Source organism: Odocoileus virginianus, chromosome 8 (assembly GCF_023699985.2).
Source record: "Odocoileus virginianus isolate 20LAN1187 ecotype Illinois chromosome 8, Ovbor_1.2, whole genome shotgun sequence".
Lineage (NCBI taxonomy): Eukaryota > Metazoa > Chordata > Mammalia > Artiodactyla > Cervidae > Odocoileus > Odocoileus virginianus.
The window spans coordinates 12,210,716-12,227,399 of NC_069681.1; the positions used below are offsets into that span (position 1 = coordinate 12,210,716).

A 16,684-nucleotide genomic window follows, 5' to 3' on the forward strand; every position below is an offset into this window, starting at 1 on the left:
TAAATCTCATAGACAGAGTGCCTGAAGAACTATGGATGGAGGTTCATGATATTGTACAGGAGCAGGGATCAAGACCATCCCCAAGAAAAGGAAATGCAAAAAGGCAAAACGGCTGTCTGAGGAGGCCTTACAAATAGCTGTGAAAAGAAGAGAAGTGAAAGGCAAAGGAGAAAAGGAAAGAAATACTCATTTGAATGCAGAGTTACAAAGAATAGCAAGGAGAGATAAGAAAGCCTTTCTCAGTGATCAGTGCAAAGAAATAGAGGAAAACAACAGAATGGGAAAGACTAGAGATCTCTTAGAGATACCAAGTGATCATTTCATGCAAAGATGGGTTCGATAAAGGACAGAAATGGTATGGACCTAATAGAAGCAGGACATATTAAGAAGAGGTGGCAAGAATACACAGAAGAACTCTACAAAAAAGATCTTCACAACCCAGATCATCACGATGGTATGATCACTCACCCAGAGCCAGACATCCTGGAATGCGAAGTCAAGTGGGACGTAGGAAGCATCAGTACAAACAAAGCTAGTGAAGGTGATGGAATTCCAGTTGAGCTATTTAAATCCTAAAAGCTGATGCTGTGAAAGTGCTGCACTCAATATGTCAGCAAATTTGGAAAACTCAGCAGTGGCCACAGGATTGGAAAAGGTCAGTTTTCATTCCAATCCCAAAGGCACTGCCAAAGAATGCTCACACTACTGCACAATTGCACTCATCTCACACGCTAGCAAAGTAATGCTCAAAATTCTCCAAGCCAGGCTTCAACAATACGTGAACCTTGAACTTCCAGATGTTCAAGCTGGATTTTGAAAAGGCAGAGGAACCAGAGATCAAATTGCCAACATCCATTGGATCATCGAAGAAGCAAGAGAGTTCCAGAAAAACATCTGTATCTGCTTTATCGACTACACCAAAGCCTATGACTGTGTGGATCACAATAGACCGTGGAAAATTCTGAAAGAGATGGGAATACCAGACTACCTGACCTGCTTCTTGAGAAATCTGGTTTCAGGTCAGGAAGCAACAGTTAGAACTGGACTTGGAACAACAGACTGGTTCCAAGCAGGGAAAGGAGTACGTCAAGGCTGTATATTGTCACCCTGCTTATTTATCTTATATGCAGAGCACATCATGAGAAACACTGGGCTGGGAGAAGCACAAGCTAGAATCAAGATTGCTGGGAGAAATATCAATAACCTCAGATATGCAGATGACACCACCCTTATGGCAGAAAGTGAAGAAGAACTAAAGAGCCTCTTGATGAAAGTGAAAGAGGAGAGTGAAAAAGTTGGCTTAAAGCTCAACATTCAGAAAACTAAAATCATGGTATCTGGTCCCATCACTTTATGGCAAATAGATGGGAAAACAGTGGAAACAGTGGCTGACTTTATTTTTTGGGGCTCCAGAATCACTGCAGATGCTGATTGCAGCCATGAAATTAAAAGATGCTTACTCCTTGGACGACAAGTTATGACCAACCTAGACAGCATATTAAAAAGCGGAGACATTACTTTGCCAAAAGGTCCGTCTAGTCAAAGCTATGGTTTTTCCAGTAGACATGTATGGATGTGAGAGTTGGCCAATAAAGAAAGCTGAGTGCCAAAGAATTGATGCCTTTGAACTGTGGTGTTGGAGAAGACTCTTGAGCATCCCTTCTACTGCAAGGAGATCCAACCAGTCCGACGTAATGGAAATTAGTCATGAATATTCACTGGAAGGACTGATGTTGAAGCTGAAGCTCTTAATACTTTGGCCACCTGATGTGAAGAACTGACTCGGCTGCAAAGACCCTGATGCAAGGAAAGATTGAAGGTGGGAAGAGAAGGGGACTACAAAGGTGGGATGGCATCACCGACTCAATGGACATGAGTCTGAATAAACTCTGCGAGTTGATGATGGCCAGGGAAGCCTGGCGTGCAGCAGTTCATGGGGTTGAAAAGAGTCAGACACGACTGAGCGACTGAACTGAACTGAACTCAACAGAAGGTTAAAGATAAAGACCTTTGGGAGGTTAGCATTAGCATTGGAGGCTCACCATGTTCAGCATGCTATAGAGGACCCATTTGATACAAGCCTTTTCCTTATACGCTGCATCTCTTAGGCATGATATAGTGACTCATGTATACTCATGCTTGTGCCAGTGAGGAAACTGGTAGTAATGGGTGGGTTCTGGGGACATAGTTTAATGAAGGGACTATTTGCAGAGTTGTGGGCGTAGTTTAAGGTAAACGAGAAAGGATGATGAATCACCCAGGGACTAGTGACAGTTGGAAACAGTTACCTACTCAGGCAAGGAGGCAAGGGGCTGGGAACTATGCTTGCGGACCCAGTGAGAGTTACAGGGTTGGAGGAAGAGCCCCTGAACAAGAGCTGTGGCCGAGGAGGAAACATAGCAGGAATAAATGGTACTGCTTTCCTGTCTCCTTCCACTGCTGCTTTTCTGCTGATGCTTCCTGTTGAGAAAAGCAGTTTCACGTGCGCAGGCTTTCAGCCCTGCTCGGCCTCATGAGAAGAGGTCTTGGACTTGAAACACTTTTTTAGCAAAAGGTGAGGAGCTCACACAGCCTGTGTTTTGTGGGGTTATCTTTTGCTGTTTCTGTCTTGCCCCAGCTTTCAGTATGTCCGATTCCAGGGGTGGTGTGGGCTAAAGAGGGGAAGGGAGCACAGGGGCCAATTTCCTCTTGTCAGCTGCCTTCCCCCAGCCCGTGAGACTCATGCACACGGCTGGACTGGAGCTGATCTTACTCTGTCTCTTCTCTGGGTAAGAAATGTTATTCTATCCAGTGCTTGAGCATTGTATTTGGCTTCAAAACTTTGATACCAAGATATACTGGGCAGAGATATTTAGAGTCCTTTTCTGGGATTGGTAACTAGAACACTAGTTTGGTGTTCTGTGAAAATTCCTCTCATTGGCAAAACCCAGCCAGTAGCAGGAGGGCAAATGAGGACTGGATAATGTAGTCTTTTGAGGCAAGTGGAGACAGAGGTACAGAGCAAGGCAGAGGAGAGTGGAAAATGAACCTGGGGGGACAAATAGAGAATAATCAGAGTATTCAATACTTATTTATTGAAAATTAAATTGAATTTTTAATTGTTAAACACAGTTGAGCCTTACATATTGTTAGATTAAAGTGAAAAATGACCAAATGCCTAATGGTTTAATGTTTTTGATATAAATATCTTCACATAAAAATCTCTTTAGTAAGGCAACTTTTTTTTCTCATATATATTTGAATAGTCAGAATAGTAAAAATGTTATAATAATTAATCTATTAAAAAAGCCTACTTCAAAAACCAGTTCTGTGAATCTTCTTTTACTCAAATTTAAAAGTACATGTGCCAAGCCACTGTGCTAAGTCCTTTACGTACATTATTACTGTCATCCTAGAAGTGAATCCTAGAAGAATCACCCTAGAAGTGTAGACACTACTGCTTGGTGCTTGATTCATTGGTGAACAGAACAAATTCCACAAAGATCAGAGATCTTTATATTCTGGTATTAATATTAGTACACCATTTTGGTTTGGTGGTTGTTACCATTAGTATTCATGTTTATCAGCCATTTAGATGTTTGTTTTCTATGAAGTTCCTGACCTACTCTTTTGTCCATTTCTATTGGATTGTCTGTCTTATTAATGGGGAAGAATTCTCTGTATTTTTGGATGTGTGCTTATTGTCTTTTATGTGTTGCAAATGAGTTCTTCCATTCTGTGGCTGGTTCAAGCTGAAATATTGAGAATATGTCAGATCTTGATAGGCACAGATATTTCTAGTCAGATAAAAGAGTAAGTAGAGTTTATAAGGAAGGAAAATAAATTCACACATGAAGCAGCTGAGTACTTTGGTTGAACTGAGAATTTTTAAAGTGAACCAATGGAAAATAAGACTGGAAAACTCAAAATCTGTAGTCCCTGGGAAGCTCTGGAAAATGGCAAAAATATACCTCAACTTCCTTTTCTTTCTTTTTTAAACTTTTTATTTTGTGTTTGCGTATAGCTAGTTAACAATGTTGTGGTAGTTTCAGGTGAAGAGCAAAGGGATTCAGCCAACCCAGAACATCTTCTTTAAATTAATACACATTTGCCTTCAGTTTCAGGAGTAATTAAGTCTAGGCAACCTGAAGGGAGGACTTCCCTTGTGGCTCAGCTGGTAAAGAATCCACCTGCAATGCGGGAGACCTGGGTTCAATCCTGGGTTGGGAAGATCCCCTGGAGAAGGGAAAGGCTACCCACTCCAGTATTCTGGCCTGGAGAATTCCATGGACTGTATAGTCCATGGGGTCGCAAAGAGTCAGACATGACTGAGCAACTTTCACTTTAACTTAACCTAAAGGGAACCTTGAAGACTGTTTGGTCTCTCTGGCTAGCTCGCTCTAGGCTTGCCCTCTACCAGAGAAAGACTCTTCCTTCCCTGAGACTGTCCTAGGGCTCTGCCTGATGAGAAGGTGTATCTTAAAACTGGAACTGAAGAAGCCTAGATGGACTTTCTTTAGCTTGTCTATGAAGAGCTCTATATTTCTAAGAGAGCACTGAGTGCATGAGTGCTCAGTTGCTTTAGTCATGTCCGACTCTTTGTGAGCCTATGGACTGTAACCCACCAGGCTCCTCTGTCCACGGGATTCTCCAGGCAAGAATACCGAAGTGGGTTTGCTGTGCCCTTCTCCAAAGAGAGCATTACTGGGTGTTAAAGTTAGAGCACCTTCATACAGTTGGCCTTTGTGTCCTGATATTTATCCTTGTAGAGTCTCTCGTTGAATATTTGGGGTTTTGATTTCCTAAGACTTGCATTCCCTTATAGAACTTGAAAGCTAATGGCTATAGGGCTTTTTGGTTTTACTGTCCTTCCAGTCTCAACCTCCATTTTTTGACTTCTGCACTGATGTGAAATGAATCCATTCCTGTTCCCTGGTGAGATTGTTGTAGCTATTCTTAGTCTTTGCTGGATGTTACAGAATTGCCTCTCTCACCACTAATCAGACAAAAAACATTTCTATAGCGTCTCTCGTCAATCATGACCCCATCAAAATTTTGATTTGGCTGCAAATACCTGAAAACCAAAAATAGAAGTAGTATCTTAGGAAGCCAGAATTTTATTTTTATCTCATGTAAGTCGAGGCAATCCAGGGGCACTGTTGCAGCTCCACGGTCGTCCAGACCAGTGTCCTTCACCTCATTGTTCCTCCGTCCTTGGCCAACACGGCGGCTCCTGGTATAATGTCCACATTGCAGCCAGTAGGAAGGAGGAGGAATGGAAAAGGGGAGGGATATCCCCCGTCCCCTGAAAGACTCTGCAGAAGCTGCACACACCGCTCTCCTTATACCCCATAAGCAAGCCGACATTTCCTACACAGTGCTCTACCTGAGTCTAAGGGGGGCTTGGAGATATGTGTCTGGCTGAAAATAGGAACTTTTGATCCTGTGGAAGAAAGGGAGAATGGATCTTGGGGGCGTCCATTGATCTTTGCTACCTAAAACCTTTTTCTGTTGCGATTTAAATATTTTCTCCAGGTAGTTAAGGAGAAAAGCAGAGAATAATATGGAGTATATAACTAGTTCACAGTTTATCTGGGTGAGCTCATATTTTTAGACTCTGGATTTTTCGCTCTTATTTTAAAATTTTTACCTTGGTCTAGAAAGGTAGAAATAAACTAGTTCTTAAGTTCTTCATCACTTTTACTAATTTTCCACAGTTTGGCTTCTTGGCTACACTTGGATATCGTATTTTATTATATTTTTAAGTAGAGTGGAGTCCATTTGAGCATTACATATGAAAAGGAGGAGGAAATATTTGCCTTTTATATTTATGGAAGATAAATAGAGTAGACCCACTGTTAAGAATAGTCTATAGAAAACATTTTAGCAACAGGTAACATAAAAGCTCTTGGTCAGAATGAATTCAAATTACATGGAAATTGAATGAAATCTAAAATTAGTTTCACTGAAAATCAGCCAATATAGTGTGTAGGAGATATAATCTCATAGACACTGCAGATATTTAAAACTTCTACAGAGCAGAGCTTGAAGAAAATGTGATATTTACCATAATTCTTCTCATTATTTTAAATGATTTACTTTAAAAACTCGTATGTAGCACTGTAAATGATAATCATTTTTTTCCTCTGTAGGCAAGAAGTTTGATAGCTGTGGGGCTGGGTATTGCAGCTCTTGGCTTTGCAGGTAAGATAAATAAAGGATACATATCAATAAATGTTGTAGGAGAAATATTTCCAAATAGCTTTTAGAGTGAATTTTGAGAAGACTCTCAGTATTCCGAGGTTTTTGGTTTTAAGACATGCATTCCCGTTGTTTAAAAGCATTCATAGTCCGTGAACATTTGTCAGTATAGATAAATTTTGTAGTGAAGGAAATTAATGCTACCAAAGTTTGGAAAACTAGCCCCAGTAATAATTGATCTTCCTGACATTTTTTTAGTTTGAGCTATAGTATAATGTTAAAAATAAATTTTAATATGAAGCAGTATAGGTAATATGGGCTCTTCTGTTCGCCCATATTTATTTTTCTCTTGCAGGTAAGTTTATACATTTTCTGTCAGTTCTTTCTGAGCTAGTTATTCTTATTAGTATGTTTATTACTCAATTTAATGTATTGGTGTAATTTCTTTGGAAACCCAGGAAGATTTCTTTTACTGCCAAAATCTTTTTAGAAACAATAGTTATAAAGATTTAAAGTAAAATTGCTATCATTTCCAGTCATTAATTTATAATTTTAAATTACATAGCTATTGTCTAATTAAATGTTCATCTAAGAGCATTTCTTTGTTGATAAAGATTTACATTTTTCAGTTAACTTTTGTGCCTCCTAAGAGCCATGGGTTTGATCTTATTAATTGTATCTTCTTTGTAGGTAGAGCTATTAATACATTCTATTGTGGTTATATGCAGTGACATCCAATAGGAAAAGAGACTTAAAAGATTTTGTTTTGTTTTGCATAATATTTAATTCCACACAACTCTATTTAAAGCACCTTACCAGTGAGAACTTTAAAATCAGGGCGATCAGTGGTTCAGTTTTTCTTGGTTCTTATACCATCAAAGTCTTATGTCTCATTTTGTAACTATAGTTAACTACTTATGGAGGTTTCATGTGAAGAGTATCATGTCTGAAAAGGAATTCTGACAGACTTGCCCATAAACATAAAAAAATTTTAGTATAAAGTGCTATAGCAGAATAGGCATCAATTCAGTTCAGTTGCTCAGTTGTGTCTGACTCTTTGTGACCCCGCTGACTGCAACACACCACCCTTCCCTGTCCATTGCAGACTCCCGGAGCTTGCTCAAACTTATGTCCTCAAGTCTTCGCATGGTGGCCAAAGTATTGGATTTTCAGCTTCAGCATCAGTCCTCCCAATGAACATTCAGGACTGATTTTCTTTAGCATTGACTGGTTGGATCTCCTTGCAGTCCAAGGGACTCCCAAGAGTCTTCTCTAACACCACAGTTCAAAAGCATCAGTTCTTCTGCACTCAGCTTTCTTTATAGTCCAACTCTCACAAGCATACATGACTACTGGAAAAACCATAGCCTTGACTAGACAGACCTTTGTTGGCAAAGGAATGTCTCTGCTTTTTAATATGTCTAGGTTGGTCATACCTTTTTTTCCAAGGAGCAAGCGTCTTTTAATTTCATGGCTGCAGTCACCATCTGCAGTGATTTTGGAGCCCAAAAGAATAAAGTCTCTCGCTGTTTCCATTATCTCCCCATCTATTTGCCATGAGGTGATGGGACTGGATGCCATCATCTTAGTTTTCTGAAAGCATGTCTTTCTCATTTCAAATAAAAATCTTACATTTGAATTTGAAATAAGAATAGGCATAGTTACTTCAAATTCAAATGTGAGATTTTTATTTGAAATTAGAGAAAGATATGCTTTTGCCAAGGTCTTCTTTCTAAACTGAGAAGAATTGGTATATGTACTGCATACATATTACACTGTTGCCAAATTCATTTTACTACCCAGAATATTAAATAGCAGGCATTTCTCTTTCATAGTCAGCTACAACTAAAGCTTAGAATTTAGAAGAAAAGTATTCCTAGACTGTTAGAACTTTGTCTTCTCTTTTATGGTTAAGGTAAATATCCAAATGTCAGTTCTTGAAGCCTTTGATTGCTTTTTTACATGCTTTTTTACATTGCTTTGATTGCATGATTGTGGTTTTCAACGAATTTTGAGACACTGTAAAAGCCATGGACATGAGTTTGAGTAAGCTCCAGGGGTTGGTGATGGACAGGGAACCTGGTGTGCTGCAGTCCATGGGGTTGCAAGAGTTGGACACAACTGAGCCACTGAACTGAGTTGAAAAGCCATATTTTATACTGTTGAAGAATCAAATGAAAGTTGATCTCTATGTGATAAGAGATTTAGACGAGTTAAGGTTTCAGCTTTGTTTAATTTTACTTTAACATTCTCCTTAGTTTCAAGAGCTTTTCATCTCCTACCTAGGTTGAGTACTTCACATCTTCCTAGGTCTAACTAGCATCCTTTGTTTTTCACTATAGCATGTTGTCTGAACAGGAATAACAGTATATTTAGACAGGTGGCAAATTTGGAAAACTCAGCAGTGTCCACAGGACTGGAAAAGGTCAGTTTTCATTCCAATCCCAAAGAAAGGCAATGCCAAAGAATGCTCAAACTACCACACAATTGCACTCATCTCACACGCTAGTGAAGTAATGCTTAAAATTCTCCAAGCCAGGATTCAGCAATATGTGAACCGTGAACTTCCAGATGTTCAAGCTGGTTTTAGAAAAGGCAGAGGAACCAGAGATCAAATTGCCAACATCCGCTGGATCATCGGAAAAGCAAGAGAGTTCCAAAAAACCATCTATTTCTGCTTTCTTGACTATGCCAAAGCTTTCGACTGTGTGAATCACAATAAGCTGGAAAATTCTGAAAGAGATGGGAATACCAGACCACCTGACCTGCCTCTTGAGAAACCTGTATGCAGGTCAGGAAACAACAGTTAGAACTGAACATGGAACAACAGACTGGTTCTAAATAGGAAAAGGAGTACGTCAAGGCTGTATATTGTCACCTGCTTATTTAACTTCTATGGAGAGTACATCATGAGAAACGCTGGGCTGGAGGAAGCACAAGCTGGAATCAAGATTGCCAGGAGAAATATCAATAACTTCAGATATGCAGATGACACCACCCTTATGGCAGAAAGTGAAGAAGAACTAAAGAGCCTCTTGATGAAAGTGAAAGAGGAGAGTGAAAAAGTTGGGTTGAAGCTCAACATTCAGAAAACTAAGATCATGGTGTCTGGTCCCATCACTTCATGGCATATAGATGGGGAGACAGTGGAAACAGTGTCAGACTTTATTTTTGGGGGCTCCAAAATCACAGCAGATGGAGACTGCAGCCATGAAATTATTTTTTTTTCTTTTTTTTTCTCCATTTATTTTTGTTCGTTGGAGGCTAATAACTTTACAATATTGTAGTGGTTTTTGCCATACATTGACATGAATCAGCCATGGATTTACATGTGTTCCCCATCCCGATCCCCCCTCCCGCCTCCCGCCCCATCCCATCCCTGAGCACCCATCTCATGCATCCAACCTGGGCTGGTGATCTGTTTCACCCTTGATAGTATACTTGTTTCAATGCTGTTCTCTCTGAACATCCCACCCTTGCCTTCTCCCACAGAGTCTAAAAGTCTGTTCTGTACATCTGTGTCTCTTTTTCTGTCTTGCATATAGGGTTATCGTTACCATCTTTTTAAATTCCATATATATGCGTTAGTATACTGTATTGGTCTTTTATCTTTCTGGCTTACTTCACTCTGTATAATGGGCTCCAGTTTCATCCATCTCATTAGAACTGATTCAAATGAATTCTTTTTAATGTCTGAGTAATATTGCATAGTGTATATATACCACAGCTTTCTTATCCATTCATCTGCTGATGGGCATCTAGGTTGCTTCCATGTCCTGGCTATTATAAACAGTGCTAGACTGCAGCCATGAAATTAAAAGTCGCTTACTCCTTGGAAGGAAAGTTATGACCAACCTAGATAGCATATTAAAAAGCAGAGACATTACTTTGCTAACAAAGGTCCGTCTAGTCAAGGCTATGGTTTTTCCATTGGTCACGTATGGATGTGAGAGTTGGACTATAAAGAAAGCTCAGTGTAGAAGAATTGATGCTTTTGAACTGTGGTGTTAGAGAAGACTCTTGAGAGTCCCTTGGACTGCAAGGAGATCCAACCAGTCCGTCCTAAAGGAGATCAGTCCTGGGTGTTCATTGGAAGGGCTGATGTTGAAGCTGAAACTCCAATACTTTGGCCACCTGATGTGAAGAGCTGACTCATTTGAAAAGACCCTGATGCTGACAGGGAGGCCTGGCATGCTGCGGTTCATGGGGTCTCAAAGAGTCAGATACGACTGAGCAACTGAACTGAACTGAACTTGTTATAAAAGACCTATGTAGTTGAATTACTACCTATGTAGTAATCTTAAAGCAAATAACATGGTTAGAAGCTTCAGAGGATCATAGCTTTTAGAAAAGAGACCCCAGTATTAGTAGACACACAGTCTAATTAAGACACACATTCTGATTAGTCTGATGGTATTTTACTCTTGTTCTTTGCCCTCAAAACAGGTTAGGACCTGTTTTGCTATTGATACTTAGTGTCTAGTCTAAGAGGAGTTTTGATAATTAGGATGACTAAGAAAGGAAAGTACTAAAATAAAAGAAGCTTTTGGTCATCCTCAGTGAGAAATTGATAGTAAACACGTTCTTTGTAAATATCTCCCACGTAATTGCTTTATTACTTTAGCAGTAACTTCATTAAAAGCAGTCCTGTGTTGTGTAGATCATAAACATGACTTGTTTTCTATATATTTCAAAGTGATTATCATTGTGAGAAGCAATAGAATTGTTTTTAATTTGAGTAAATAAAATGAAATCTGTCGTCCATGTAACTAATTAGAAGTTTGAAAAAATGACTGTCTTTCTGGTAGGTTTTGAAATAGTTATTAAACTAACATATATAAAGTAAACTATAAATAACTGCTATGGTGAGCACCTTGTGGGTATTAGCTTTCATTACAGAAAATGTATTTGCCTTTATTCCTTTTACTATTATATTTAGGTCGCTATGCATTTCAGATCTGGAAACCTCTAGGACAAGTAATCACAGAAACTGCGAAGAAGATTTCAACTCCTGTAAGTTAAAAATGAGTTTAGTTAGAAATCTAAACTTACTTTGAAGTTTCTTGGGCATATTGTATCTATGCTTATTCCTGACTTTGATAATTACTGTATTCCTTTTAGTAGTATTACATCAACTTTGGGATAATTTGCTTTCCTTGTTCAATTTGTGTTCATTTATTCATTCAGTGATTGTCCTGTGCCAGGGGCTGGTCATAGCTGGTGAACAAAATAGACATGGTCCCTGTCCAGATGGAGCATGCCGCCAGATTTATTTCATCTTGAAATTTGAAACTAGCTTCCTTGTACCACTGCACCTGGCTGTCTCAAACAGGAAATTATATGATTCGAACTTTCAAATCCTGTAGGGCTCATACATACTATCTGCCAGCATCACGGCTCCTCTGCTGAGCGGAATCTAAGTGAAGAATGAATGGTAGTAGGTATCTAAGAAGCTGTAGTGTGGTGAGCTGGGGTTTGTGACCCCTGGTGACCATGTCCAGAAAGCTTACAGAAGCAGTGGAGCATTAACACTGACTTCTGGGAAACAAGATCTGGGATACGTCAACTTGGCTTGCAGCAGTTTGAGAATGAGTAACTTGATTCAGCAAAGGCATTATAGGCCCCTGAGGCTTAGTTATGAACAATAACTATACTTTAAAAGGATGACAAACGGACAGGTAATTAAACTCAGGGACGAAAGAACTACAAGTGACTTTGCCGATTGAAAATTCATGTCTGTGATTAGAGGGAGTGTGTGTTTATTTTCTGCTTTTCTGTTTATATTTCGTCTTAAGTATTAATAGGTGTTTACTGATAGCATTCATTCAACAAATGTTCATTAATCACCTACTACATGAAAGTGAAAGGTGCTCAGTCGTGTCCGACTCTTTGGAACCGCATGGATTGCAGCACCCCAGGCTCCTGTGTCCTCCACTGTTCCTGAGGAATCCATCGAATTCTCCAGGCCAGAATACTGGAATGGGTAGCCATTCCCTTCTCCTGGAGATCTTCCCAATCCAGGATTGAACCCAGGTTTCCCACATTGCAGGCAGATTCTTTACCAGCTGAGCCACAAGGGAAGCACCTGCTCCATACTAGACGTAATTATGGGGAGTGCGAGGTAGTCATGAACCAGATAAAGACACTGACCTCTAGGAGTTTACTTTTTAGTGGAGACAAATCACAAATAAGTAAGATATATAATATGTAGAGGTATTGAAGTTAGAAGTTTAGTTTTCTTTACAAAACTAAATCAGGGTGCATGAAGTCCTAGTCACTTCAGTTGTGTCTGACTCTCTGCAACCCCATAGACTGTAGCCCACCAGGCTCCTTTTTGTCCATGGAATTTTCCAGGCAACAATACTGGAGTGACTTGCCGTTTCCTCCTCCAGGGAGTCTTCAAACCTGTGTCTCCTGCATTGCAGGTGAAATCTTTACCACTGGACCACCCAAATCAGAGTAAGAGATTGATTTTTTAACAGCAGAGAAGAGTCTATTTTAGATAGGTTAGGGAAGGTCTCTCTGAGAAGGGAACAGACCATGTGAACATCTGAAGTGCTTCCTAGGCAGTGGGAATGCTGCAGAGATCCTGAGGTAGGAATAAGTTTAGCGGCAGCAGTAACTCCAGTATGAGTGTGTGGAAGGAATATTGGTCGTTTGGACCCACATCACTTAGGGCCAAATAGACTATGACAAGGACTGCAGATTTTAAGTCTGATGGAAAGCCTTTGGAAGGTTATGAGCATGAGGGCAGCAGACTAGAATAAGCCAAAGGAGAAGCTGTGAAATGTGTTGAGAGGGCATTGAGATAGTCCAGGGACTAGGTGATGGTCAGTAGAAATAGATCAATAGGCCTGGAAATAGTGACATAAATGTTTGTTTTTCCACGTTTGTTATTGTTCAGTCACTTAGTCGTGTCCAACTCTTCGTGACCCCGTGGATTGCAGCACCCCAGGCTCCTGTGTCCTCCACTGTTTCCTGAGGAGTTCTCAGATTCTTGTCCACTGAGTTGGTGATGCTATCCAACCATCTCATCCTTTACTTGCTATATGTTTATGTATAGTAAACTGGGAGACTTTCAGAAATCATTTCTCTCCTGTTTGATGATCTTTAGTAGACAGACTTATAACTAGAAGACTCATGTTTTGTAGAATTAACATTATTTAACATTGTAAAGGAAGGGAGAGAAAGAAAACAAGAAACATTTCACTGCTCTGTGGAGGCTCACAGGTAAGGTGGCGTAGTTTAAGAGACCATCATGGGTGTCCTGAAAGGCGGCCCCAGCATTTCTTAATAAGAGGAAAGGGATACACCCCACCCTTCCCTCTGTGGCCTTCAAGTTAAGACAAGTGGCTTTCATCTGGCCTCTTTTCCACAAAGTACTACTCATGCAGTTTGCAGTAAAGCCTCTTAGAGTATCTATCATCATCGTAATTAAACCTCAGTGAAGATGTTAGTTTTTGAAAATAATTCTTTAAACATTAATTGTTCCAGGGAAATTGAAGAATGAAAAATATGCATACTTCCCCTTGGCATTGATCTCAAAAAGCCAAGTTCATAAGCTCGGCATTTACAGTATTTTGATTTTATAACTCTGTTCATTATTGAACCAGTTACTAACAGATAGGGACTGCAGTCATGTTTCAGTAAATTCCTGTCACTCAAAGGAGAAGTTTCAAGACTCAGGTTCCTGTGGGCTCCCTCTTCATTTTTTCTCAGTGTATTTGCTCCTTCTATGCTTTAACATCAGTTTGTTCTTCTATCTCATCTTTTTCTCACGCTTCCCTCTCTCCCATTCTTCTGGAGTGTTGCCTAGAATAGTTTCTTTCACATGGAATGTATGGAGAGTTTGTTTCTTCCCCTCTTTCCGTATATAGCTGTTTGTTCTATAAGATCCTCTTATATTTTTTCCTTCCAGTGTGTCTCTGCTCCTGGAACTCATTCGTGGCCTCTTTCAGCAGTTTGATAGATTTGCTTCAATAGTTTAATTGAATGAGAGGATTGGCAGTGTGCTGTGAGCACAGAGGTGGGTTAGGTCCACAGTCACATCTCGTCCGAAGCAAGGAGCCCAAAGGCTGTCTGGGAGCCTGCAGAACCCAGGTGTAGTTGAGTACTCTGTTTATTTACTCCTTGGTATAAATGTCCCCTCTCTTCAGCCCTCTGGGTTCTGAAATGTGATCTGTTGTTAAGCCTCTCTGCTTCCCTTGGGACCTGCTGTGTACACTAAGGTGCATTCCAGGCAGAGAGTCTCTTTTTTGGCCTGAGGCGGCAGGCGGCAGCCCTCGGCCCTGTACTGTGGAGTTAGGAATGGTCTCTGTCTGCTGTCCTGGTTTCATTAATTACTCTGATGCTATGTTTTGTGTTTGTTGACCCTGGATTGAGGGTTTTGTCTTTCTTTCCTCTGGTGAGTGGGTTGCTGTGATTTTTCTTTATGTGCAGTCTTACCTGTTTTAAACCTTTCAGGATTTCTTTGAACTTTCTGCTTTGGTACTTGTTCCATTTCTTGTTTTCTAGGCCTATTATGGACTTTTCTTGTTTATAATATCTCATTTCTCATTTCAAAGAGCCTTTGGAAAGTAAAAGACTTATTATTCAGTCTGCTATTTTTAATCAGAGCCTTTTACTTAATTTTTTTTTAAGTATTCATGTATGTTTATTGACTCAGCTATTGTCTGATTACCCCCTAATTTTTTCTGGAGAAAAAACCCAAGTTGTTCATCTTCTTTTGAGGCTTTTATTTTTCTATTTGTGAATTTGCCTTTTTACTTGAATACAAGCTTTTAAAATTGGACTTATATTGTTTTTATGGTTAGGTGAAGTTCATGGAAATAATACTATTGGAACTATCCTTCTGTGGATCTATAAATCAAGTAGATGATTTTACATAATTAAAGTTTATAGTTTATGTTAAATGTAAAATGTATTTCTTCGCTTAAGACTATGGAATGATGTATTTTTCTGGTTGTTTGGAGGGCTGTTTTGTTTCAAGTGATTGAGTAAATTAGCTAATGAAGACTTTCATTTAACTTGGTTAATTTCACATCATTTTTGATAATACATAGCACTACAGTATTCAATGTTAATTTTAGAAGGAAAATTATTTTGACTTTAGTTTATACATTTATATATTTTATGCATAAAGTAATACAAATGATAATTTGTAAGGATTCGACTATCTTTCAAATAGACAACAGAATAAATCCCACTCCTTCTGTTCCTGGAAATTCTATTAGAAAAATTTAACTATCTACTCCATCTGTTTGATATAGTTGTTCCTTATTATAATCACATTTTTTGTGAATCTTACCATTTTGTTGACCCACCAGTGTTGTCAGAAAACAGTTCTGCATTCATTGCCTGTTTCTATATAAGCTATATAATGCAGTATTGGTATCTTATATTTGTAAGCTTCAAAGGGCTTACAATTTCAATTGAAAATTATGTAATAAAAAACCTAAACTCCACATGAGTTTAGAAGGCATGATTTTGTCTTCTACTTTTCTATCTGTAGCCCCAAATATTAAATGTCTGTCCTCAAAAATGATCTAGTTCCTTCAGAAGGATCGTGATGATTGTATAGTTACAGATTGACTTACTTGAAAGCAGGTCAGTATTTATGGTCTGAGCCTCATCCAGATGCTAGACTTCAACCTTTTCTTAGTCACCTTTTCTACCTGGTAAAAAACAAAGTAAAAAATTTGCTTGGATGTAATAGCCGCTTTTAGGGTTAATGAACTTTGTGAATATAGTGGAAATGACAGTTTATGAAATCTCATCAATTTATGTTTATTGTATGCTGAAAACTTTAAAATTTGGAACTCCCAAAGGTAGATACTCATAGAAATATTAGGGAGTGGTACATATACACCATGGAATATTACTCAGCCATTAAAAAGAATTCATTTGACTCAGTTCTAATGAGATGGATGAAACTGGAGCCCATTATACAGAGTGAAGTAAGCCAGAAAGATAAAGACCAATACAGTATACTAACGCATATATATGGAATTTAGAAAGATGGTAATGATAACCCTATATGCAAGACAGAAAAAGAGACACAGATGTATAGAACAAACTTTTGGACTCTATGGGAGAAGGAGAGGGTGGGGTGATCTGAGAGAACAGCATTGAAACATGTATATTATCAAGTATGAAACAGACCATCAGCCCAGGTTAGATGCATGAGACAAGTGCTCGGGGCTGGTGCACCGGGAAGACCCAGAGGGATGGGGTGGGGAGGGAAGCGGGAGTGGGGATCGGGATGGGGAACACATGTAAATCCATGGCTGATTCATGTCAATATATGGCAAAAACCACTACAATATTGTAAAGTAATTAGCCTCCAACTAATAAAAATAAAGAAAAAAAGAAATATTAGGGAGTAAGGTATGCACCTAGTAAAAATTTTAGTTGCTTGAGAGAAACCTTAAAACCAGCTGTTCTTCCTCTGTTAAAGCCCTATTCCTTTATGTATATTCCCTATACATCTCTTATTCTTTTACAT

The 16,684-nt window shown here is 39.2% G+C and overlaps 1 protein-coding gene across 1 annotated transcript in view; it reads left to right on the top strand.

The window, feature by feature from the left end:
• Window positions 1-16,684, top strand: part of DNAJC15 (DnaJ heat shock protein family (Hsp40) member C15) — a 74,735-nt gene that overhangs the window by 24,622 nt on the left and 33,429 nt on the right. Inside the window, exons 2-3 of the mRNA XM_020889502.2 lie at window positions 6,132-6,183; window positions 11,120-11,193. Of these exons, the coding sequence (XP_020745161.2) occupies window positions 6,132-6,183; window positions 11,120-11,193 (126 nt within the window). The remainder of the gene's footprint in view (window positions 1-6,131; window positions 6,184-11,119; window positions 11,194-16,684) is intronic.